The 27,915-nt window shown below is 38.3% G+C and overlaps 1 protein-coding gene across 1 annotated transcript in view; it reads left to right on the top strand.

The window, feature by feature from the left end:
• Positions 1 to 658: 658 nt before the first annotated feature.
• LOC136824689 (protein-glutamine gamma-glutamyltransferase 4-like) overlaps positions 659 to 27,915 on the top strand; it is a 34,814-nt gene continuing 7,557 nt past the window's right edge. The window contains exons 1-8 of the mRNA XM_067080674.1: positions 659 to 751; positions 1,543 to 1,708; positions 2,575 to 2,677; positions 3,250 to 3,358; positions 7,729 to 8,169; positions 14,771 to 14,889; positions 27,077 to 27,178; positions 27,721 to 27,898. Of these exons, the coding sequence (XP_066936775.1) occupies positions 742 to 751; positions 1,543 to 1,708; positions 2,575 to 2,677; positions 3,250 to 3,358; positions 7,729 to 8,169; positions 14,771 to 14,889; positions 27,077 to 27,178; positions 27,721 to 27,898 (1,228 nt within the window). The 5' untranslated portion in view covers positions 659 to 741. The remainder of the gene's footprint in view (positions 752 to 1,542; positions 1,709 to 2,574; positions 2,678 to 3,249; positions 3,359 to 7,728; positions 8,170 to 14,770; positions 14,890 to 27,076; positions 27,179 to 27,720; positions 27,899 to 27,915) is intronic.

Below are 27,915 nucleotides of genomic sequence, written 5' to 3'. Positions count from 1 at the left end.
AACATCCTAAGGCTTCAACAATTTTGGATGTTCTTATAAAAAAACGTATAGTACACATTTCCAAACAAAGCAATAACACACTTTGAGTATGATGAAAGTTTGTACCCTGAGATAGTATTGATAGTTTTTGTTTTCATTTCATAAAATCTCCGCCCGATCCAATACTGGATTACGCCCTTTTCTCGCCTTCAGTCTGCAAGTCATTGCTCAAAGCCTCTTTCGCCAATTCGCGCTGATAAAGATGGACGCAGAGTAAGTAGAATACTTAAAATTCCAAACATTCCTTTATGAATCCAAAATCATCTAAGCTTAGCAGATTAACTACCTTCATTACATTCAGTGACTATGAAGGGTAGTGTTGCCCCAACATATTGAAGGCATTATTTTACTCGATAAAGTTTTAAAAAATCAAAAATCCTTTATTTCATTCAGTGATTATAAAGGGTAAAATAATGTTTCAAAATCTCTTTCCTAGAAATGGTAATGGAGATAATATCCCTGCAGCTCCTCAGGAACCTGCAGAAGAACATGCTGATGAGGTCCAGCCCATCAACGAACAACCTCCAGCCCCTACTGACAGATTTGAACTCGATCCAGAGGCGGCTGAAGAGAAATGGGAACTCCCAAACAATCTTTTAGAATACATCCACAGTGCAGACGCGATATTCATTCATAAAGTTATAAATTTGTGGAGAGATTTGAGAAAAGGTTTGAAGAAAAGAATATTTTACTTGAAAAGAAATGGAAGAAGGTATGTAGTATTTTATTTTATTCGTTTTGCATTCCAATAACTGCCGAACCCCTACCCCACCCCTATCAGAGTTTCCAAGTAGATAGGTCTGCAAAAAACCCTCCAAGAAATTTAAAAATTGAAAGAAAAATAAATTTTATTTGAATCCCTATTTTACTATGATACTGAAGTGATAGCCTTACTTATCTATCTCTCTAAAGCCCCCTATCTCACTCAGAGGTGCCAACACTCACACATTTCCACATTGGCTCACGCAATTTCTGAACAGTTTGATTTCTCACGGCTCACGCATTTTGGATTTTAGAAAAGTTTAACCCCGATTTCCGATTTTTTGGAAAAAATTCCCCATTTCCGATTTCGAAAAATCGAAGAAACCGGGCTAAGATTTCAGATTTTGCTTCGAAATTTTTGTCTCACGCAAAATGAACATCTCATGCTGGCATGTCTACACTGTCATGTCTACGTCACTGCATACACCTCACTGACACCCTTATAGCATTAAGACCCCTTTTTAATTGATAACTCTTTACATACCTGCCTCACTAAATAGGCCTTTACCGCTGACGGCACCCTTATTTCACTCAGACCTCTGTCTGTGACGGGAAAATGGTATTTAGCCTTATTTTTAGTCATTATGCCGGTATTTAACCTCTACAAACCGGTGTGACGGTGTTATTATTTTTTTCAATTTTCGGGACTCAGCAAAGATTTTGACGGGAAAATGGTATTTCAACCCCTACAATCCCCCTAAAGGAGTCCTTCCTGATTCTCTACTCTTTCTCATCTTCAAGGTGGTTCGCATAGAGTCCAGTATAGTGTGGAAGTAAAGACAGGAACACGTCGACACAATGATACAGATTCCAACATCACATTGACTGTTGATGGGAGCGAGGGTTCCATTACAAATGCTCCGCTTGCCAAAAGCCTCACAAATGGAGACCCTTTTGAACAAGGAGGGTAATACCCTTTCGCTTTTTACTAGACTATTCTATAGTCTAAGATAAATCACTATCTAAGAAATATGCCCAATGCCGAAAGAAAATTCGCAAACGTGCTTTTTGGCCGAAAAGAGTTTACAGCCAGTAGAGCCGGCCAGTTATCTTGGAAACTCTCCGCCGATTTTTTTCCGTATACTGCCATAACGCCATACCGCCATATTTTTCCGCCTTTACTATCACTGTGTAACAGACAATAACATTGTCTAGCTTCTCACCCAAATGCGTTTTTTAAAGAATATTCATGATGAATAAGGCTAAAAATTAAGAATATGCAAACAATATTACTATGGTAAAACTTGGCAACTTAACCTAAGAATATTCCATTTTTAGGTATTTTTTAAAGAAAATGTTCGAGTCGTGTGCAACGGGGGAACAAAAAGTGAAGTGGAAAAGCTTAAAAAAAGTCGAGGAATAATAGTTTTTGATACCATTTACACATGTTGAAATCTCAGGACCTTTTAATAGTATTCATGGACTTTCAGGACTTTTTCCTTTTACTATTTTCAAAAAAAATTGGGTAATAGGGACGTTTACTTTGCTGACCTCTGTGAAACCCCTGTCTCACTAAATAGGCCTTTATCGCTGGTACCTTGATCTCACTCGGACCCCTGTTCGACACTTCTTTTTCAGGCCCTTCATTAAAATCCTACCTGATACCCCTATATTCCCAGCTGTCACACAACGTTGTTTCAACGTTCATCTAACGTTATATGGACGTTGTGAATATTAGAAAAACGTTGAAACGACGTTGTGTGCCAGCTGGGTTGGAATGAATTACTGTATGTTAAGAATAGGCGGATATCATTTTTTATATTTTTGTTTTAGGGTTGACAAATTTGTTATTGATTCACCATTTTTGGGGAAAATTAGTAAGGTGACTTTGACCAGTGACCAGAGTGGGCGTGGTGCTTCCTGGTATGTTCAATGGGTGAGAACAATTCTTTAATAACCACTTACCAGGCCCCTTAGAGTTTCAATTTCATGGCGTGAGCCCTGTTGACACGTTTTTTATAAGAACAAACTATATGAGAATATAAGGCTTCGATGACTAAAATATTAAGAACAAGTTAAGAACATTTAAAGGCATTTTTAATCGTTTTCTGCCCACCACGCGGAAACTCTAAAGGGATGGGTGAAAACATAACATACAAAAGAAAAAGGTGTCCAATAAAAACAACATTGGGTCTAATTTAGAGGGCTAGTTAAGTAATCAAATGACACGTGTCTGTCTGTGAGACGACGGTCGAAAAGTAATGAGCGAGTTTATGTATTTGCACTTTTGAGGACGGTGAAGTGACTGAAGCAATTTGGAATAACCGCAATGACCCGAAGAATCGACGACGGTAAAAAGTGCTGATTTACCGTCCTCCTCAATCAGTCAGGATCTAAACAAATTAGACCCTTACCGTCTCCGTCTCGGAAAAACAAACATACTAAGATTCGGTTTCTTTTTACTTCACCATTCAGAATAAAAGTTTTTTCTTTCGCTTTTTCTTCCAGCTGAAAATTCGTTACCGTAAAAACGTTAATGAAGACGAGAAAGAATTGTTATTCCATTTCAACACGTGGTTTTCGCGCACTAAAGGATGGTCACACGCTGCACAACAAAGTAAGCACATGTTCTGCTCAATATCTCACGTTTATCGTTTCGTTAGTACACTTTGTGCGCATTGTCTCTTTGATGAAAAAATTCCCGTACCTCTGCAATGAAGTATGATTTATAAATAGCAATACTTCTCTTATCATCTCCCCTCTCTCGCCAACACTCCATCACAGTGGTCTCAAATTAGAAAAGACAATGACAACAGACCCTATACGGCAAACAGTTTTGAAATTAGCTGTAGATACTGGGTCTGTTTACAGACAACTTGATACTGGGCGGTTGGGGGGCGGGTAGCACGGTTGGCGTACAAGGGTGATATTAGAAATTCCAAATAGTTTTCCGAAATTCAGGGTCAAAACCTTTTAGTTTCACTACATACCGATTTTTCTTTTGTTTTGAGCCATTTCGCCGAAATTCCGCAAACTTAAGAAAAAATCTCCTCCGAGATTCCGATGTAATTCTGCAAATTTAAGAATGAAATCTCCTCCGAGATTCCGATGTAAATATAATGTTCTATTTCCAATACAAAATTTGGATTCCGTAATACTAAATAAGTTTTGAAAGAAATCTTGTATCTCAATCCTTTCACCAGTGTGCCTATGCCACGAGTTTAATATTTTGATTAACAATGAAACGTTATTGCTTTCTAATCCTGCTTATCATGCGACACCCCTTTCTCGTTGAGCTGATAGTCTCTACTTCCAATGACAACAATGCTTTTTTCGACGGGTATTCGGTTAAGGGATCCAGCGGGGCTGTGAATTAGACTTTATCCGTGAATATGAAATGAAGGAACTATCAGTCAAGAATAGAGACAAATTTATTTTTCAATACTCGGAGTTTCGCGCCGTTTCAGGCAGTCTTTAGTCAGATTTTAAAAAAATTACAAAAACGACATTCGCAATGTCAATCTTCAATTATACAGTATGTTATACAATATTTTTTTTCATACTTTTGCATTCTCGTTAACCCCTTATTTCACGCCCGGCGTGACCGCAAGGTTATGCCACTATCCTTATGATAGGTGGTTTGATATGATATGATTCCTTGATTTGTTTGCCTCTTAACTAATTTAGCCTTATAATATTTATATTTATTCTAGTCTAGCAAGCTAGACAACTAATTTATACATAGTAGAAATAAAGCAAAAAGTAATGAATGGAACAATTTTAGTCGTTTAGAAACCTTTGTGCACTAACTCCAAACAAAAGAAAAGTGTCAATATTGCAATTATAATTTTTTCCTGCTCAAAATAATTCTGGGGAAAAAAGAATATGTGTGGATTTGTGTATTGAAAGTTTTTCATTTGAGTTGATTTCGTTTTGAGAGTTTGTTGTTGCTTGATAAATTGTTTTCTCGCTACGCAAGTTTCTGCGTAGCTAGCCCCTGTATCTATAAGGCTGGAACACCGGATTCTTCCAGTCGTTTATACAAACTAAATCCCGTATTATTAGTAGTATTGGTATTATTAGTATTACACGCGTTATAAACGACTCCAGTCTATATTTATTCTAATGTATATCTCTTGGTCCAAAAAAAAAAAAAAATTATACAGTATGGTGTCTTCATTTGTCAAAATTGACGTCATTTCAGTCTTTGTTGTCAACTAAGGCGAGGGTGTGCTTGTTGACATGTCTACATTTTGATATCAGTTCAGATTTTGAGTTCATGATGTCAACGAATTTTGTGGCGATTTCAAGCTTCTCATTGAAGCAAAGATTGCATTTCATCGAGCCTCGTTGGAATCCACCAGTTCGTCTAACGATTTTCCACTTGATGTTTGATTTTTCAAAATTGTTTGAAAAGTTCTGTTTCGTTTTCATACCGCTCGTGATTAAACGACTTCTTGTGGTTGCTGAACCGTTTTTTGAATGTAGTTTCAGCGAGACCGATGTACTTCATTGGAACGGTATCGTCATTAGTATCGTCATCGATCGATATCGTGGCTTCATAAATTGTGTTTTCGGCGAGCCATTCACCATTCAGCAGGCATTGGTTTTTCACGATACAGCTGCAGGTAGGAACATCTTGGTTGAACAGCTTGAGGATACGTTTGTTGTGGCTATCGATGAGAGATTTTTCTATAGCTCACTTTTACTGTGTTGAACATCTTGTGGAATTTATATTGTTTGGGAAAATGTTTGTCGAGGAGTTTCAGGAAACGATGTCCGATTTTGGTGGATACTGATTTGCTGTATGATGAATTGAACCAGATTATTTTGCGCTTAAGGTTACGGTTACGGTTTTGCGTTTGTTGGACTGGGGGATTGTATGTCAGATTTATGTCATAACCCGAGTCTCTGAGAGCTCTCTCCTACACCGGTTTTGCGCTGTTAAATATGTCTTCTGACGAATGTTCAGAAAGTCGGTTTTTAATGGTTTTTGGTAATTGCCGAATGATGTTTGGAGGATGATTTGATTTGGCGTGGATGTATTGGATGACATTGTCTGGCTTATGGCCGTTTTTGTATTTTTTTTAAAAATCTGACTGAAGACTGCCTGAAACGGCACGAAACTCCGAGTATCGGAAAATAAATTTGTCTCTATTTTGACTGATATATCGCTCTACCGATGGTATAGAGTATGTCTCCCGAATAGCCGTCCCCCCCGCTAATTGTTAAGAAGAAAAAAAATCCAACCCCCCTCTCTTATTAAGACCCCCCCCCCCCCGCTAATAAAATTCGAATAATTCAATATTTTATTACAGTGTAGATAGACCTTAAACTAGTTAAAATTATCCTTTTTGTCAGTATTGGTTCTTATTTTACGTGTTCATTTGTTAAAGTTTCTTTTTTTGTTGTTGAAATTGATATCAATTTAAAAAAATCTGTATTCAAATTATCCCCGTCTCTTATTCCACCCCCCCCCGCTTATTAGAATTTAGAAAATTTTCATACCCCCCCTGCTTATTCGGACCCCCCCCCTCCCCCGTCTATTCGGGAGACAAGAGTAAATGCAAATAGGGAGGGGAAATCTCTTTTGCTTTTAATGAGCAGTGATTTCAACTTAAAAATGCGGTTCGAGTCAGAAAGAATTCTCTGCATGCAATGACTTTCTTTGAAAAATATCAAAATAGAAATAAAAAGTCTCACTTTACACCCCCTTCTCACAGACCCACTGGAACCCCTTTCCACTGAAACAAATGGCCAAAATATCGTCCTCGGTGGAAAATAATACTCCAATTTTTGTCCTTGCTGAAAATAATCAAGTAAACAAAACCTCAAAATATCATGCTAACTTTTCGCAATCCCACTGATTGTTTTGACTTGAAAACATGGAATTTGAATCCCCAGCCATAATAAATATAGGAATGATTAACCCCCTTCGAGTTTTGGTCCGGTATTTTCCCCAAATGGCTAGAAGATGCTACCGGGTCTTTGAGAAGGGAGTGTGTTTTTTTGTATTCGTGGAAATCTACCACAAACATGTTATGGCATCGTTCATTTTTATCCAGATTATCTCATTTCTACCTGTATCGGTCAAGATTTTGCTGAGAAAATCACTAGTATTCTCATTTTCCCTCACTTTTCCATGAATATAAAAGTCATCATACTTAATCATCTTAATAATCTGTTATTTACTTAAACGAGGCGATGATTTTCCGCAATGAGATACTTCTAAAATGTTAAGTGGGTCATTTAAAACCATAAGCACCATATACGCTTTTTTATAAGAATGTTTTCTATGAGAATATTCATAATAAAAAGGACCAAAAAAAGAAGAAAATGCTAAGAATGACACTTATGATTGCCATTTTTTATACCATTTTGGTTTGCCTGTAAATTTCCAAGCATCCCCCAGTAATGGTCAAATTTCTTCCAAAAGAGAAATAGTTTTGCTTGAGGATATTTAATGCCAACTGCCTCCCCCTTAGTGGGGGCGCAGAAAGACAAGGGGTGAATAAAGGCACCTCTGTGATTACTAATTTTACCTCCCCCTTTTGCTTTTTATCTTAGAATAAACAATTTTTAGCCAAAAACCCGGGGGTACTAGGGTTGGCGGATGAGGAGTATGTGCGGACGGGATCTCCAAAAACCGACCCTTAGAGAGACTGATTTTTGCTGAAAAGGTGACCCTTAGAGACTTTTTAAATTTTTTTTTTCGATTTTTGAAAAAAGTCATACCCGTAGAGAGACTTTATTACAATTTTTTCTCTGGAAATCAAAAAATTTCCTAAAGATCTACAAGCTTTTTAAAGTGCCTCTCAGTTTCGGTCGAGCCACCACGCTACTGGTTATTTCCAGTATGAAATGTAGGAAATCCTACCTAAGTCACGCGACATTACAATAGAATTTCAGCGCTTGACCAATAGGAAACTTCGAGAGTTTTCGAAAACAAAAGCAGCAATAATCTTTGCAATATCTTTTTTTTATCAGGTTTATCAATCGATTCTTTGAAGCCACTAAAAAGTTATGATGTTGAGCATCACACGAAGAAATACAAACAATCGGAAACAACGCCGAGAATTTTCCTTCGCCGAGGGAATTCTATACGTTTCCAATTCTCGTTAAGCCGACCGTTCATTGAAAGTGACCGAGATTTGAAACTCGTTTTTTCTACTGGTAAACGACCGCGTGAAAGTAATGGAACGCAAATTACCGTTGACTGTTATAATGAAGATGATTATAAAAAGCTCTGCACTCAGGATCAATGGGCGTTCGAAATTCTCACAGTTCAGAATGATGATGTCACTATTGAGTTGTTTATCCCTTCGCATGTGTTGGTTGGTTCGTTTAAAATGGAAATCGAACTGAATGATGACGTCATTTACCAATATAGCAGCGAAGTTGTGATATTATTCAACCCCTGGTGTGAAAGTAGGTGGCTTTTGAAATTTTATGAAATGATAGAGCCTGTCTCAAAATAATATTATAATATGAATATAAAATCTGCAATCCTCTTTTCCTTTTGAAACAAAATTCCAATCCGTTAAAAAAGGCACTCTAAGATAGTGGACTTTTGAATTAGGTCCCCCAAAAAAGGTTACGACCTCCCGAACTAAATTCCTAATTGATCGATAATTGATTGATAATTGATCAAACTTTTGGAGAGGTAATGAATGAGTAACTGGTTAAAAAGTCAACGTGCTGAACAGTAATAGTTTTACACTCGATTTCATGGATGTGAAATAAATTTATTGCCCCCGCAACGAGCGCAGCGAGTGAGGAGGCCTTCATAGCTTCACGCAAGGATATTGGACAGGAATCTCGAATTTTTGCGCGCGCGCGTTTGTTCGTATTGTATGTTCCGGCTAATATTATGCTCTGTAAAGTTTGTTGCCCGGTTAGCTTTAATATAGTGGTTCTTTTTTGGCATGCGCGGCGGACATTTTTTCATGTTTTTTGAGAGGATCTTTTACAGCTTTTAGAACGCCATGTAATGACGGTAAAAAATCACTGATCTCTATAATAATTAGGCGAAAATAGCGTGATTTGATTGGTCCCTTAAGATTTTATTGACAAATCAAATTACGTTAAACGCCGCCATGTTTGAGTACCCGCAATCTGATTGGTTCTTGGAAATTGATCAAGTGTATTGTGTAAATATCAGTGTGAAGTCACGTTTCTGGCTTTTGGCAGACATGTTGGATTTTCAAAAGCAGTTTGATTTTCAAAAGCACTTGGTTCTCTAATTTAAAGGTCTCTTGCAGTCAAATTGCATTACTTTTTTCAAAAATTGACATATAAACCAGTGAATTTGCTGACAGTCAAATTATACAATCGGTCTCCTGTCTTTGACATTCGATTGACTAATTTTTTGGCCGAACAGTTTGATCGAAGCACGGTCAACTGCCAGCTGTGAGTAAGCACCTCCAGTTGGGTTAAACACTGTCAAACCCAGTTTGAGTAAGCACCTCAAGCTGATTGAAAGTACAAGGAATTAAAGTTAAAGAAATGGAAGAGGAGGACTTTTTAATTGATTTAGACACTGCATTGAATGTTGTGCATTTCCGAAATTCTAGCAGATCAACTGGTGGACGTACTTTTTCTTGTGCTGTTGACTGCTTTCTTGAAATTTGTTATCGCTTGTTTCTCCCAGAAATAAAAGCCAAAATATCATTTGAAGAATCAAGTGACTTTTTTAATTTGCTTCAAATAAGTGGATCAATGGAAATTCCATTTGAAAATGACGATGTTAAAAGTAATGCTTTTCGACTGCTGGATGAAATTAGAGAACCATTATGGTCAAGGATCATTGAAAATTGTAGTACGTTTACAAAAAGAAATAGTGACGCAGAGTTTCAAGAGATTTTTGGAAGTAACATTTTCAAGAACTTATCAGAAAGAGAGAAACATGTTTTTGAAGTGAGCTCCGTAATTCAAGGTACATGTAATAGTTGCGGTTGTGAAAAAGAACGTAGAGAAACAGGTAACATTGTTAGTATCCTTTCAGAAATTATGTATCCAGAGATAATGATTGATGCAAGTTCATGGCCAAACTGTGTATTGAATTCTCTTCTTAATCCAAGTTCAGTAATAAATTGCGATACTTGCTCTGTCAATATTTATTTATAGAAGTGTATTTCTCAGGTCTATTGACCTCTATGAAACAATCTTACATCTTTACAATTTATAGATCTTATCTTTCCATTCGTTTGTCAATTCTAGTTTGAATTTCCCTACGGACGGTGCATTCACAACATTGGTTGCCAAACTGTTCCAAGTATCAATGCTTCTATAGTAAAGTGAATTCGTTTGGTATCCTCTAATGCCGTCTTCAGCGAAATTCCTCTTTAATTCGAGATTGTGCTTACGTTGAGGTCGATTTCGAAGAACGAGTTTCTGACATAGGGAAGATTTATCATAGACATTAAGATGTTTATATACTTCCACCATGTCCCCGATTTTACGCCGGATCTTGAGGCTGGGTAGGTTCATGACTTGTAAACGTTCTTCATATGAATGGTTTCTATAACCACCGACAAGTCTTGTGGCCCTACGTTGGACACTTTCAATTGCATCAGAGTGTTTGATCAGTCGTGGAGACCAAACAGCTTGCGCGTACTCAAGGTGAGGTCTCACAAATGCAATGAAAAGTGTGCGGAGCATCTCGGGAGAAAGGAAGTCGAAGCTTCTATTAATCAATCCAACGATCGAGTTAGCCTTCTTGATCTTGGTGTAGATGTGTTCTTCGAAATTCAATTCACTATCAATAATCACTCCAAGATCCTTCTCTTGATCAACATGTTCTAGGACAGAGCCAGCGATCTCGTAAGGATGTGCATGTTGAATGTTCCAGAATTTCCCTAGTGTCAGCACGTGGCACTTGTCAGGATGGAATTTCAACAACCAGTCACCAGACCACTTTTCCATTGCCTCGATATCGTGCTGAAGTCTAATTGCATCTTCAGCGTTATTTATTTCTTCAACAAGCTTTGTGTCATCGGCAAAGAGAAACATTTCTGAGTTGGTAACTTCAGCTAGATCATTGATGTAAATAACGAAAAGGAGTGGACCTAAGACACTTCCTTGTGGTACACCACTTTGCACCTGGCATTTCTTAGATAACTTTCCATTGACCTTCACATATTGGTAACGATCGGACAAAAATGCTTTCATCCAACCAAGTACCCTTCCTCTGATACCATACGCTTCGAGTTTTCTTAGTAATCTGCGATGTGGAACGGTGTCAAATGCCTTTGCGAAGTCGAAATAGATTACGTCAACAACCTTATCATTGGATATCGAGTCTGCACATTTGTCTAAGTAGTGAAGTAGTTGTGTCACTGTCGATCGTTTACCCATGAACCCATGTTGTTTGGTTGATAGCAATTTCTCATTCGTGAGGTGTTCCATTATTTGTTTCTTTAGGATTCTTTCCATTACTCTACACGCAACTGATGTTAAACTAACGGGCCTGTAATTTTCTGCAAGGTTCTTTTTTCCTTTCTTGTAGATCGGGGACACATGTGCAGTCTTCCAATCATCAGGTAGTTTACTTTCTACGAAGGACTTGGCCATGATAGTATGTAAAGGACCGGCTATGTAAAAGGCCAGCTTTTTCAGCATGACTGGGTGAATCTCATCAGGTCCTAGCGATTTATTAGGATTCAAATCTTTCAGTTCCTTTTTGATCATGTCGATTGTTAGATCGAATGCTACATCTGTGTCTGTTCGTGATGGAAACTCAGGTAGTGATCCAGCAGGTTCATTCGTAAAAACACTGCAAAACTGATCCTGTAGGATGTCAGCTTTATCCTCATCAGTAAAACGAAGTGATGATTTATCATTTGGATCAAGGAGAAGAGGGGAAATTCCCGTTTTGGTCTTCATTGAGTTCCGGATATGCTTCCAAAACTTCTTAGGGCTTCTTTTTGCTTGACCACAAATTCGTTCTTCTAGTGTTCTTCTTTCTCGTCTGATCTTTCCTGTAACCTTGTTTCTCGCAGTAGCGTAAATAGCTCTATTTCTCTGTTCCGAAGTTGTACCTATTGATCTTATCCATTTGCGATGAAGGCGACGTTTTTCTTTTAAGCTTTGTTGAATATCTTGATCGATTGCAAAACTTCCCTTTTTTCCGTAGGCATGTTTCCCCTTCGTACGAGGAACGTACCGATTCCTAAGCTCGAATAATTTATCTCGCAACATCTTCCAGCAATCATTTACGTTTGCATTTTCTGCTTTTTGATGGAAACCTGTAACCCAGTCAGAGTTCTCAAGATGTCCTTTCATTGCTTCAAAATCTGCCTTATTGTAGTTATAGTTTTCAATAATGCATTCTGTTTCAAGGTAACATTCGAACGTAAATGATAGAACACTGTGATCACTTTTATGAAGTGGTGAAAGATAGGTTATGTTGCTAACCTGGCTTTCTTCATTTGTCAGAATCAGGTCAATAATTGATGGCGTATCGGTACCTCTAGCTCTTGTTGGTTCATCGACGTGTTGGTAAAAGAAGGAGTCTCTTAAAGCTTCGAGAAATTGTTCGTCTTCCTTCGTCTCATCGTGAGGAGTTGACCAGTTTTCCCAATTGATATCTTTATAGTTGAAGTCACCGACGATACACTTATGACTGTATTTCTTATTCATTGCTATTTCCTTCAGAAGAAGATTAAGTGCTGTATTGTTTTTTGCTGATGTTAGCGTGTTGGTTGGACTTCGATACATACATCCAAAAAGCAAAGAATCCGCTCCTTTGAGTTTGATTTCCAGTAAGCACACCTCCTGAAATTCACTATTGGGTGTCACTTCGACTACATTTTTCATCGATTTATGTGTCAAAACGATGATTCCACGTCCAACATTATTTAAGGCATTTGTTTCGTAGGGTTCGGAGTAGCCTTCAATGTGGTAGTCTTGTATGAGACGTTCTTTTTTCGAATGTTTCGGTTTTACTTCACAAATTGCAATGATATCGGGTTGTTCTTTTGAAATCACTTCATTTAGTTCTTTTCTCTTTATTTTAGTTAGTTGGTCTGCATTAGTATATAGTATGTTAAGGTTTTTTCGTTTGTTAGTTTGTTCGTCTTTCTTCTTTGTTACTTCTTTTTTTCGTGTTTGGTTTATTGCCGATCTTTGGCGTTTATCTTCTTTACACCGAATCCGTTTTTTGCAAAACCCCGCACTCTCCAGACTCCATCTTTTTCGGTTTGATTTCGTGCCTTAGCATTTTTCTGCCGCCTCTTTGTACTTTTTTCTTTGAGCTGGAGTTAGATCTTCGCAAATGCTCATCCCCTTATAGGCAGCAATTCCTTTTAGCGCTGGGAGATTTCCAAAAACATTCATTTTCTCTTCCTCACTGTTCAGAGTAACAATGAGGGGACGCTTTTTCCCGTCTACTGATTTGCCAATTCTTGAGATATACTTGATGTTAATTTTGACGTGGAGCTTTTCGATGAGTGTTTTCACCCATGCTTCATCTTTTTTGGTAGCATCCTCTATCGTTGGATCCTCAACACCATGGATGATGATGTTCTTTGATCTTCTGATCTTATCCCTTTCTTCTGCTGCCTCCTCCTCGTGGACCTCTTTAACGGCGGTCTTGATATTGTCATTAGGCACTTGGACATTGGCAGAAGTGGCTGCAGCATACGATTTTTTACATTCCTCTTTCAATGATGTTAAGATTTCCGTTCGGAAGGTTTCTAGTTTCTTTTCCAGTTTACTCTCTACATATTCGACAGTATGAAACGCCGGGTCATTAGACAATTTCTTCTCTAGATTAGTGAGCTCTTTTTTTTGAGATTCAATAATCTCGAGAAGGTGTTGTTCATTAGACTTCAATTTCTTAATTGTCTTTTCGTTTTCTTTAATCGTCTCATTTAATTTTGCAAGCTCGGCGGCCGTTCGCAGGGATGGTTGAGGTCCAGGACCGGCACAGGTTCAAGCTTTTGATCTTCCAAGTTTTCTCTTGATAGAATTTTCCACTCCATTATGCCTAAACAATTGCAGATTTTTTGAGCAGATTTCAGTGAAAGAAATTAACTATAAATTACATGCCATTGTAAGGAGTTGCGGTTTCCATTTTGCGTGTGCAATTTTTATTGAAAACAAATGGGTTTACATTGATGATTTAAATCCTGACAAAATATTATATCAAAATATAAATGAATTGTTCGCAGAAAATACAGGAGGATGGTTCTTTGCTTTTTACAAAAAACTTAATTCAGAAGAAATTGATTTTGCAATTGATACTGATATTCTTCAATCAGCTAAAACTAATGACAAAAAAGCTGACGCTTCAACGAAAGTCAGTGAGAATATTGAGACCAAAAAAGAATATCCTAGCCGAAAACGAAATATAACCAGTTATGCAGGTCTTTGCGATCAAAGCAATAAAAAAAGCAAACTTGATGATATGTTCAAAAAAATTGACAAAAGGGTAAAAAAATCAAAACGAAAAGAAGAACATAAAAAATATTACGATCCTGTTAAACGAAAAACAAATTATGACTCTAAAAAGCAAAAAGAAAGTTATGATCCTAAAAAGCGAAAAGAAAGGTACGATCCAGAACAGCGAAAAAAAGGTATGATTCAGAACAGCGAAAAGAAAGATACAATCCAAAACAGCGAAAAGAAAGATACGATCCAGAACAGCGAAAAGAAAGATATGATCCAGAACAGCGAAAAGAAAGATATTATTCTAAAAAACAAGCTGAAAAATCAAAAACTGTAGAAACAGACATTGACGACATCAATATGAGTAAAAACATGAAAGAATTCTTTAAATATTATATTGCTGCGGTGGCATGTTAGTGTAAGCTATGTACTAGTTACATTATAGTTGTGACGCTCTCAGTTCAATCTTCAAGGGAAATCAGATTTTCATCGATGTTCCCTTAGGAACATATAGAATAATAGAGCGTCGTTTAAGAGAGTTTCTTGTTGACGGTGACTTTCAACATTTTCGAATAATGGATCGCAGCGAATATGAGAATGTCGAATTATAGAGCGTCAACTATATATATTTTTTCACCAGAGGATGAGGTTTACATGCAATCACAAGAAGATTTGAAAGAATACATTCTTCGTCAAAGCGGTATCGTTTATCAAGGTACCGACCGCCGTCCGTACCCTAAGAAATGGTATTATGGACAGGTAAGAATTTTTTTGTCTATAGTATCCAGGTAAAACGAATACATAATACATTATTATCCGACGCGCGTAAATAGCGACATTTGATTGGCTTCTTTGCTGTCCAATATTTTCGAATATATAGCTTCCACATGGGGGCTACATATTTCAAAAATTGACGTCACACAACGAGTTCAATTACAATTGAGCATCTTCTTTTTGACGTTACGTCACAAAATAAAAATAAGACTTTTGAATAAAAAACTATCAAGAAACCAGATTTACGAGCTTATAAATTGGAATTATATTTGAAAACGACAAATATTTTAGCGATTAAGGTGGGAGTCACATGAAGTTTTGAGATTTGGTGAAAAAATTATCGATTTCGGGATTTTGCGCGTTCTATGACCCTATACCCTTTCTGAACACACTCTGAAAATTTTAAGGCCGTAGCATTTATATTTCCTGAGATATAAGGTTTTTTCTAGACCCTGATCTAAAGTATTTTCCTTAGCAACGAAAAATCATACCCGTTGCTAGGGTCCGATTTCTTTATGGCTGATCTAAACATAGGATCATGACATACCAAACGAAAGATCTTTTTACGCCCTTTTCGGGCGTCTAAATCAATACCGCCTTTTTTTCGCGGGATTTCCTAATATGACGTAATCAAAGATGGTAACCAAAGAAATGGTATTTTTAAAAACAAATTTTGGAGGCTGTCAGCCAGTCAGCAGTGATTTTAACTATGAAAACTGCTTTAATTTGGAAATGTTGGATTGACTGATGACATTTTTAGCTCTTTAATGTCATTCTTCTCAACTAAGAAAGCTTGAGCTGGGTGAAACCAAAGACTTGATTCTCAAACTCAACGTTTCCGATATGAACTTAGTTTGACGACACTGCAAAACTTATTGAAGGACGAAGACCAAAGGCATATTCAATGATGTATCTATTTAAAGATCCAAGTATTAAAGGAATTGAAAGCCTGGAGGCTGGTTTAACAATTGTGTGTGATGAATTATTGAAGGTCTGGGACGCTCCCTCCGCCCTCTGGTCTGGCTGGATTATTTACATTCACGAAGAAATCGTGCACGTGTGGGAATCACTAAATCGATAGCTTTATTTTTGTATATATATCTTCTTGTATCATAGTTCCTCTCTTGTATAAATATTATATAGCTAGGCTACCATTTTATATATTAAAAGTTTGTTTACATTTGACATCCCTTCATGGTGACTCACGAGTATTTTGCAGAACAGATCAGTGTCTATGAGTCAGAGTCACCATGCCCCTTTGTTGAGTGTTCTGTGTTTTGTCTTTGCTGCCCATGCTCTTTGGGGCCTGGTAACGAGTTTGACCTTTCTGACCAGGCTCAATAAGAGCATGTGGATTTCACAGAGTTCTGGTTGAATACCATACATGCTGTACCATTGTTAGAGCAGAAAATATATTTAGTTTATGTCATCTTGTAAATGACTTGTGTTCTCAATTTCTTCTGTCCAGTACCATCCACCAAACGTTTTCAGTAGCTTTCGGGTTACTACATTTGGTAGCAGAGGGTGGTTTGGTACTGTTGGTACAGTCATGTAGAATAGCATGGATGGCGTCAACAACATACCCATGCTGATCTCTGCTTAAATTGGGCATTATCTGGTGGTATCAGTGCAATCCGGGGCAAACATTATGGAATCTGTCGTGCATGAAGTCTTGAGAGGTGTGGCTGAAGCTGATGTGGAGACATTGTGGTCCATCGCCACCGCACTGGACATCAAGTTCACTGAAAGGGCAAGGGGTAAGGAATTTGAATTACGTCGTTTTGTGTTACGCTATTTGAACTCTGAAATTTTGGAAAGTCAACAGGATGGGGGGATGGCAGAGTTCCAACGAGCCAAAAAGATCCTGAGGGGGAGACCTGACCCACTGGCTGACATCCCAGTTGAAGACTTCCAGGACCCATTTGAATCGATTGACCCCTTCGCAACACCTATATTTTCGTCAAAGCCACGACAGTCCTCCATGGCTACCCAAACTAAAGTATTGGACCCAGGTAACAGACCCAAGATGAACAACACAAACCCTTTTGAACCAGTACCAAGGATCTCCCGTAATCCCTTTACACCTGGGCGTTCGAGGCTTGGAAATGACTCCAGGAATTCTGCCAGATCTGATGAGTTTGAAGAGATGAGAAAAGTGTTTATGCGAGAATTCAAAATCACTGGGAAGCTGGGACGTTACGGGGAGAAAGACTGTATATCATACAGCAGTTTGTTGTACCAAATTGAAAGTGGCATTAAGAAGGGATATGGGGAGTCTGACATAATTAATGCGGTAATCAAATCTGCGACACCGGATAATTATTTGAGGTCGTACCTTGAATCTCGACCAACAATGAGGATTAATGATCTTTATGTTGTACTTCGATCACACTTCCGGGAACAGGATGCCAGTTCTTTGTTCTCTGCGTTGGGGGCTGAAAAACAAAAAGTAGGGGAATCTGCTTATGAATTTGTTATGAGACTGATGGCCATGCGACAAAAAGTCAAGTCTGTGTCACACACAGACCCTTGTCCCTTTGAAGAACAAATCATTGATAGAAAGTTCAAGACTTCTGTAATATCTGGTCTGCGAAACGAAAGTATTCGGATGCAGTTAAGGGAAACACTTAAAAATCCAGCGGTTACAGATGAAGACTTGTTATACAGCCTGACATATATTGTGACAAATGAAACTGAACACAATCAAAAGTTTAAACCTTCAAGAGATGTAACGACTAACCTTGTGGAAACGAAGCAGAAAAAGGCCAACCAGATGTATGATGTTTCTATTTCTATTTCTTTATTAGCATGAACTTTTTACAAGTTATTTTCGCTAATGGAACAAAAAATAAATAAATGAAAAAATATTAAGTAATTTACAGATTATAAAACAACTATAGTGTACAATTCAATAAAAAAAAAAAAAAAAAAAAAAAATAATAATAATAATATTAAATTGAATAAAAAGTAGTAAATGAATAATAAATAAAATAAATAAAATATGCTTTATTCAATAATTAAAAAGTCTAAAATCAAAAGACTAAGATCAAAAAGAGCTAGATTTAGGCAGATTCGAGAAGTCTAGTAGTATATTGAAGCTGAATGTGATTTCTCGGGATTTAACTTAAGATATGAATTGTTATAGGCATACTATAAATAAGTATAGATTATATGAAAAAATATGAAAAAGGTATAAAATAAAATATATATTTATAAAAATATACAACTTGGTATTAGTAAAAACTTTGTTCTAAAAATCAGAGGATTAAGATTTACGACTAAAGAATAAGGATTAGAATAGAGACGCACAGAGCGATGCATGGCGAGAAAAACTAAAAGTATTTCAAACAAGAAAGAAAAAGACCTAAATTTGGCTATAAAGTAACTCTTAAAATTCGTTAAAATTTAGGGATAATAATTTCTCTTCAAATTTATCACATTCTACAATATTTACAATATCATCAGGTAGACGGTTCCATAAGCAAATTGAACTTGGAAAGAATGATGAGCTATATACTTGTATTCTGCCGTGTGGTTGGATGAATCGTAAGGTAGAGCAGCGTTGACGTTTTGGGATATTTTCTGGATCTATTTCTTTCGTCCTGTGATAAATGGAATGCAACATCTTTAGTTTGGCAATTGACCTACGATCCTCAAGATGAAGTTGCTGCTTTGAAAGTTGAACTTTGTCAGCTAAAGGGACTGCTGTCCAGAGGAAACCATGATGAAAAGAAAGAACAAAGTTCATCCAAGGAATTTGAGAACCACGGGCGAAATTACCGGCGCCGACTTTGCAAAACATGTCTAACTTTGAGTGACCAAGGAATCGAGGTGGGTACGTGTGACCATTGCTACTCCTGCGGATCTAGTGACCACTATCGAGCCGGTTGCAAAGCAAAAAACTAGCAACAGTTGCTTCGATGTGGGGCAAAGCAACTGTAATTGGACATCCCACAAATCAAAGCCATTTAACAGAAAGTTTGGTAGGAAATCATGTTTGGGAGAATGTTTGTGATACTGAAACAAGTCAAGACGATGTCTCCAAGTATGAAAGGTATGATCAAATTTCTGTTTCTGGTTTGGAAACTCCTGAGGAAAGAAAGGAGAAGCATGTTCGATTTGTTTATAGTCCATTGCCTGATTTTTTGCCTGCGGATCCTGACTTGTCCACTGTAAATATTTCACTTTCCAATAAATGTCCATCAACCAACCCATTTAAATCCCAGAATTCACTTCCAAGTTGCTTAAAATTAAGATCTAATAACCCATTTTTGCCGTCAAGACCAGTGCTAAAGCAAACAACAAGCCATTTTGAAATCATGAAGCCGCAGCCTCTCAGTTCGCAGCAAGCACAATGCATGGCGCAGCTGGTTGGACCAAAGCCATTCATCACTTGCATGATCAATGGTAAACAATTTCAATCGTTATTTGACACAGGAAGCATGGTATCTGTGGTTTCTTCAAATTGGTTGCTGACTGAATTTCCAGATACACCAATTACCCCTCTGAAATCGAATTGCTTCACGGTGAAAGTTGCGAATGATACTCCGCTGGCGCTTGCAGGTGTGGCACTACTAAAGTTTTCATTGCCATCAAACCTTGTGGAAATTACGTGTCCCTTTTTGGTTACTGATACAGCCCTACCAAACTGTATTGTTGGTACCAACCTCATACGTTGCTTGTATCAACACCAATCAAAGGACCATTTCTCACACGACTTAGCTGGTGCAGTAGGGATGATGCTTGAAGGCAAGGCAGTGATCAATGCCATGGAAGGCGAAGTGATGGAGATGAATGTGTTTTGTGGTAAATCAATCGTGGTGGAACCGGGAGAATGTCGAAAAGTTCCTTGTTCAGTTCCTGACATCCATAATGAAAGGGGAACTCCCATGTTGTTCGAACCAATTACAAGTGAAAATTCTTTGCTTGAGTACGTGGAATGCTTGGTATCCAGTAAGAAAGATTTTGAAGTCCTAGCCATGAACTGCACCGATCGTCCGATTACAATTCATCCAAAGGAGATCGTTGGTCGGCTCTGTTCAATTTCTGTTAACCTTCCCAGTGTGAATATGGTCGATGTTGAAGCGGATAAAGGAAAATGGCAACCTGCAGTAAATCTTGACCACCTTGATCAAGAAAAACAAAAGGCAGTGGAAAAGGTACTGTATGAATATTGCGACGTCTTCTCAAAGGAAAAATCAGACATAGGGGAGATGAAGGACTTCTACATGGACATCCAACTCACAGACAGTAAACCGATTCATGTTCCTTACAGACGCATCCCAAAACAAATGTACAAAACCGTGAAAGACTACATGGATGACTTGATAGCAAATGGCTGGATTAAAACATCTGAATCCCCATACAGTAGTCCTATTGTGTGCGCTAAAAAGAAAGATGGTTCGCTGCGACTGTGTATCGACTACCGTGCATTAAACAATGTCACCATACCTGATAGAATGCCAATTCCACAAATTGATGACATCCTGGACAATCTTGGCGGTCAAAAATATTTCAGCACACTTGACTTGACAAAAGCTTACCATCAGGGTTTCATGGAAGAATCAGCTCGTAAATACACAGCATTTTCCACGCCATGGGGATTGTATGAGTGGTTAAGAATTCCTATGGGTCTAAAGAATGCACCCCCAAAGTTCCAGAGGAAGATCAGCTCAAATCTAGAAGAAGCATATGAAACGTCTGGATTACCGTACCTAGATGATATCATCAGTTATGGCAGCAATTTTGAAGATGCACTAGCCAACCTAACAATACTTCTCCAGAAATGTAGAAAGCACTCAATGAAACTGAATCCAGCCAAATGTGAGGTGTTCAAATCAGAAATAAAGTACTTGGGAAGATTAATCAATGCTGATGGTCACAAAATGGATCCAGCATCCAGTGAGGTAATCAATAAACTGAAATGTCCGCCAACAAACATCGGAGGATTACGCAGCCTCCTGGGATTCATCAATTGCTACCGGTCATCTATCAAGAACTTTTCCAGACGTGTGAAGCCACTGTATGATTTGCTGGTAACTGAGACACCTGATAAGAAACAAACCAAATCTTCAAAGACACCGATCAAATGGAACCATCAACATCAAGAAATCCTAGAAGAAATGCTTGAGCATCTAAAATCACCTGCAGTTATGGCTTTCCCTGACTTTGATGAAGATTTTGTGCTACACTGTGATGCGTGCGAGAAAGGGCTTGGAGCAGTGTTATACCAAGAAAATAATGATGGGAAACTCAAAGTCATCTGCTATGGTTCGCGCACTTTGTCTCCAGCTGAAACCAACTACCACATCCATTCTGGGAAATTAGAATTCTTATCATTGAAATGGTCTGTCTGTGATCGATTCAAACACTACCTCTATTATGCGAAATGGTTTGTTGTATATAGCGATAACAACCCACTGTCATATGTGCAAACAACAGCCAAACTGAATGCAACTGGGCTACGCTGGATGGCTGATTTATCTCAATACAATTTTCTTGTGAAGTACAGACCTGGCAAAGATCATGTCGATTGCGATTTCCTTTCACGACTGGAAGAGTATACCGAAGAAACAAGTCTGAGTGACCAAAAGGATGAGTCAACAACGGTTTTTGCCATTGAAGCCAAGTTACAGTCAAAGATAGCAGTGGAAACAGCCAAACATTTCGATCAAATCATCCCAAGTCTCGCTTCAAAGGTCAAACCATCGTTAAAGGAGAGCAGAATGTGGAAAAAGGAAAACCGGGAATTGGTGACTATGTGGGAAAGCTTGGTATTGGATAATGATCTACTGAAACGGTCAACAAATAATGGACTGGTGGTGGTTGTACCAAAAGTTTTGCGAACAGAATTGATGAAAACAATACATGAAGGATCAGGTCACCTTGGTGCAACAAAATGTTACGACTTAGCGAAAACAAGGATCTATTGGCCAGGTATGAAAGCTGATATCACTGAATATGTCACACAGCTGTGTAAATGTATCAAGAACAAATCTCCGAACCGTAAACAGATAGCACCCTTGATCCCAATAAGGTCATCCAAACCATTTGAAATCATTGGGATTGATTATCTCAAGTTGGATAAATGCAAAGGTAATTTTGAATATCTGTTGGTAGTAACTGATCACTTCTCCCGCTTCAGTCAAACATTCGCAACTAAGAACAAGACAGGAAAATCTGCTGCGGAAAGAATATTCAATGAATTTGTCATCAATTATGGATTCCCAGATAGAATCCACCATGATCAAGGAAAGGAGTTTAACAACAAGATGTGGGACCAACTTCATCATCTCTCAGGCATAAAGAAGTCGAATACTACACCATACCATCCAATGGGGAATGGCCAAACAGAAAGGTTTAACAGAACAATCATCAACCTGTTGAAAGCCTTGGAACCAGCTCAAAAGAAGGATTGGAAAAATTATGTCCGCAAATTGTGCTATGCATACAATTGCACAGTAAATCGATCAACTGGTTACAGCCCGCATTTCCTTATGTTTGGACGGGATCCAAAAATTCCAGTGGATATTGTCCTTGACAATAAAGTTGAAAACAAAGGACCTCAATCAGAATTTGTTCGACAATGGAAAGAGACATTTGGTAATGCCATCAAAGACGCTCAAAAACATCATGAGGCTGAAAAAGGAAAAGCAAAATATCAATACGACAAAACTTCATTTGGTGAAGAATTGGAAGAAGGAGATCATGTACTTATCAGAAACCTATCAGAGAGAGGTGGAACAGGCAAATTGAGATCATTCTATGAAGATGAGACGTATGTGGTGGTAAGCAAGACAGAAAACCTTCCTGTGTATATGTTAAAACAACTAGAGGGAACAAAAATCAAGAAACTACATCGAAATCACATAAAGAAAATCAAGAAAACGTTGTCAAATCAAAGAGAAACTGTCCCTCCCCAAGTGAAGACAAATGTGAGGCCATCAGCTGTAACCGAGGAAGAGGAAAAGGAAGAGGAAGACGAATTCGAACAGGTGGAAAATATAGAAATTTTCTTCAATTTTTTGAGGGGGAGAGAGGCAAGGAAAACATTACCTACTTTGACCCCTGTTGTCGTTGTACCCACTATGACAGCTCAAGAATCTGTGAGGGAGATGAGCAAGTTGTCTAGCGCAGATATTGATTTTTTTGAGACACCACTCGTACATCTGGTACAGAATGGACCTACAGTTGATGATTCGAGCAGGCCTGTTTGTACCTTCGACGATTCGGCGGTACCTTCTCGTCCCGTTGGTGGTTCGAGCCCGGAGGCTCACCCAGTACTAGACTCGAGCGGGTACTTCCACACAACCAACGGTGGGCTGAGTGATGATTCGAGCAGGCCTGTTTGTACCTTCGACGATTCGGCGGTACCTTCTCATCCCGTTGGTGATTCGAGCCCGGAGGCTCACCGAGTACTAGACTCGAGCGGGTACTGCCACACAACCAACGGTGGGCTGAGTGATGATTCGAGCAGGCCTGTTTGTACCTTAGACGATTCGGCGGTACCTCCTCATCCCGTTGGTGATTCGAGCCCGGAGGCTCACCGAGAACTAGACTCGAGCAGGTACTTCCGTACAATTAACGGTGGGCTGATGGATGATTCGAGCAGGCCTGCTTGTACTTTAGAAGATTCGAAGGTACCTCCTCATTCCGTTGGAGATTTGAGTGAGAGGGCTCACAGTGAGGACTCGAGCGGGTACTTTCACCCTGATAACGATGGTTTGCAAGAACAGTTTGATGTTGATGATGACGATGAGGATGTGCTTCTAGAAGAATCGGGTCATCATGGTGTCTCCCCTATCACGTCAGATCAATCATTGAATAATACTGAAGATGAAGTCTCAGACAGCTCCGAGGACGAAGTTGAGGATTCCACATCAAGCAACCAACTCGCATACGATGAATGTCTTCAACTTTATCAATTTGGTCGTCCAAAACGCATTAGGAAACCAAAGAAGTTTCTCACCTATGACAAACGTGGTGTACCCTCCTATGTTTATGCCCAGGCCATCCCCCCTAATAAATGATTTCATGATTTTGCTTCAGGAGTTTGTGTTACATGTTGTGGTTCAAATGTATTCTAATTAAATTCAAACTCTTTTTCGTTTCAAATTGGTCAACAAACCCCTTGCCCAACAACTGATGGTCGTCGATATGGATGTCACTTCAACACCACGTCGTCTCCTCACTGTGAATGCCCACTGCCTCATGTGTGCCCACCTTATCAAAGAGAACACCATGCCCCTTGTGATAGGTCGACTGCTATCACCGATTGCACTGCAATGATGGATGGATCAATTAGATTGGATGTTGGTGGATCACTCGGTTGGGATGTTGGTGGATCACTCGGTTGGGATGTTGGTGGATCACTCGGTTGGGATGTTGGTTCAAACGTGTTGCTGTACAATGGACAAGCCGAATACTAATACGCAACGGTGCTCGGTTTTGAGGTACGTCGTAATGAGTACGCCCAGAACCAGACTGGCTTGGTATGTAGTGAGTAAGTTGTGCTATTGCAGAGGACACTAATTGAACATTACTTATTTTGGGATGTTGGAAATATTGAAGTGACTAGTTGATTTGTCACTAGTAACGTGGTTTGTAATTTGGTAAAACGTTACTCAGACATTTTGGGATGTTGGAAATATTGAAGTGACTAGTTTAACTGTCACTAGTAACGTGGTTTGTAATTTGGTAAAACGTTACTCAGACATTTTGGGATGTTGGAAATATTGAAGTGACCAGTTGAGTTGTCACTAGTAACGTGGTATAATACGTTACAAACATTGATCTTGGTTGAAAATTAAGTAGTCAAGACTATTTATGAACTGATGAATATTGATTATGTTATTGCTCACTACAAATGATTGTTTGCATTGAAAATCAAATAGTTTTGTCATTGGGACATGACTTTCAAAGTGGGGGTGAATGTGGGAATCACTAAATCGATAGCTTTATTTTTGTATATATATCTTCTTGTATCATAGTTCCTCTCTTGTATAAATATTATATAGCTAGGCTACCATTTTATATATTAAAAGTTTGTTTACATTTGACATCCCTTCATGGTGACTCACGAGTATTTTGCAGAACAGATCAGTGTCTATGAGTCAGAGTCACCATGCCCCTTTGTTGAGTGTTCTGTGTTTTGTCTTTGCTGCCCATGCTCTTTGGGGCCTGGTAACGAGTTTGACCTTTCTGACCAGGCTCAATAAGAGCATGTGGATTTCACAGAGTTCTGGTTGAATACCATACATGCTGTACCATTGTTAGAGCAGAAAATATATTTAGTTTATGTCATCTTGTAAATGACTTGTGTTCTCAATTTCTTCTGTCCAGTACCATCCACCAAACGTTTTCAGTAGCTTTCGGGTTACTACACACGGCTAGATGTCCAAGTGGATTCTTGTATCACAACAGATCAACTTTAGATTAACCTATAACTGGCAGAATCAGTGAGGAAAATATACTAGGATGATCTATTACATTGAAAATATGGTTTTTGTTGTGAAAACACATTTAAATTGACTTAAATCAATGTTGACGTGGAATTTGGCGCAAAATTTTAAGGATTGGCGCACATCACGTGAAAGTGATAATTTGGAATTTCTGGACTATTTTGATATTTCAAAGCCTTTTTTAAAGTATATAAAGAAGAACTATAGTCCATTTTAGTCAAACAGCGAAAGAATTTTGTAAAACGGTCAATTTATTACAGAGAAATAGAGATATATATCTACTTCTGACTTTACGGACCGTTTTCTCAAAATAGGTTTCAGGGGGTTTTCGCACACCTTGGCAACGTTTTCTCAGGATTGACAAGTGCTATGAACTGGAAATTTTCAGGAGAAATTCAATTTATGGTCTAGAGTGTTATGAATGGATTACATTTTTGAAAAAATACTTCTTTGATTTCTAAATTCAAAAAATGCATTTTTTAGTTTCCAGACCCCCTGGAATGAAATTTCAAAAAAAAATTCCATTCATAACACTCCTTAACCAAGTATTAACAAGCTGCAAAAAAAATTTTTGTGATAGGTTTTGTAGATTTTTCTAAAACGTTGACACAATATTTTCACAGTACATTACCCCCTGGGTGATTTTACCCCCGTCTTGGCTATTTTTAGACTTTTTTTTACATTTTTGAAATCATCTATTGTTAAGTTACCTCTGTAGAAAATTTCATTTAAAAATCTCTTCAAGTTGAAAAGTTATACAGGAAAATGTAAAAAATCAACTTTCTCAATTTTTCATGTGACTCCCACCTTAAACGGATAATAAACCATTTATTTGGACGCAGTCTCATCCAATATGAAAAATATTGGGCTACGAGAAAACGTTACGTCACAAAATAAAAAGACCCGGGGGGTACTACCCTTGTCGACCGACGGGGGTGTTCCGCTGAGGTTCGAAAAATGGACCCTACGTGGGACTCGAAATTTGCGAAAAAAGTGACCCTGAATGGGACTGAAATTCCAAAATTTTCTCAAATTTTCTTCTTTTTCCCCAAATTTTTCAAAAAAAGGCACCCTACGAGGGACTGATTTTTCTGTTTTGGTGTTTTTGCGACCCTACCTGGGACTCGTGGAGGTTAAAAAAGGTACCCTGACCAGCGGAGCAATATTTTAGCGATAAACGGATAATAAACCATTTATTTGGACGCAGTCTCATCCAATATGAAAAATATTGGGCGAAGCCTCGTCCAATATCTTTTCTCGCACGCCCAATACTTTTGCATATTGGATTCGACTTTGTCCAATAACTGCTTAATATTAAAGGATCCTCGTCTGCTGACGTCAAATTTTGTCTATAACACATTTAGAGCATTAAATGGCCATGTTTCACTGTGTCAATGTGTGTTTGAGTATGATACTTTTTGAAGTAAACTTCTTTGCTCAGAATTTCATGCTCCATCCGATGGTACCAATCATCTTCCTTTAATTCATCTTTGGAAAAAATCGTCAATTTGTGCCTATTTTTGGGGTGAGAAGGTTTACCTACAACGTCAGTTTTTAGTCATGAATAGTTTTGCCAGGCCTTATTCGTGGGCCCCCTCTTAAAAAAAGTCTCAAAGTCCTATCTACTTTCGAAAAAATCACACGCGGTTGCGTCCCACAAAAGATGCTTTGGGGGCAAGACCTTAATATTTATTTTCCTCTTTTTAATTTAGTTCGAAGCAATTGTAGCCGATGTCATCCTTTACGTGTTACAGCAAGTATCCCTCAAAGCACGGCGTTCGGCTGTTGATGTTACACGTGCGTTTTCTTCGAAAGTGAGTAATTTATGAAGAATATCGTTTTTTTTTGGCAGGTAGATAATTTAAAGTCCCATGTATACTAAAGATAAACATATTAATCATAGTGCCGGAAAGGGGTCTGACACCCCCTTCTTGACATCCCCCTAACCTTTAAGAATGCCTATCCCCCAAGGATTTTGGACAAAAAAAGCTAACAATTATATGTGAAATATCTTTAGAGAGAGAACGCGAAATTGTAGACTACTTTTTTCTTTTTGACTCAGACTACTCTAACAGAAAACTTCCTTTCATAAAGACCAAATTTCATAACGGTGCTTGAAAATAATCTACAATATTATGTAAGCCCCCTCCACCTTCTTAAACTATCCCCCCTCCTTGCTATCCCCCCTTTTCATGAAAATTTCTGACCCCCCTTCTTCATTTTTTCGGAATGTGTCATCCCCCCCCCCCCTTAAGAAAGGGGGGGTCCGAACTATATATGTAACCAAGGAAAATAGAACTTTTGAATAAAATGGGTATAAAATAATTCCTATTTTCTCCTCATTTTGTAACATCAGTTGAACAGTTTTGATAACGATGGCGTTCTCGAAGGAAACTGGTCGGGTGATTACGAGGGTGGTAAAACGCCTTCTTTCTGGACAACCACGCCCTCTATACTCCAACAATACGCGGACAATGGATATGAACCGGTGAAGTACGGACAATGTTGGGTCTTCTCTGCAGTGACGGTGACAGGTATGGGGACTTAGTAT

This window comes from Clytia hemisphaerica, unplaced genomic scaffold, assembly GCF_902728285.1.
Source record: "Clytia hemisphaerica strain Z4C2 unplaced genomic scaffold, Clytia hemisphaerica genome assembly, whole genome shotgun sequence".
NCBI lineage: Eukaryota > Metazoa > Cnidaria > Hydrozoa > Leptothecata > Clytiidae > Clytia > Clytia hemisphaerica.
This window is presented reverse-complemented; position numbering and strand designations above follow the sequence as displayed.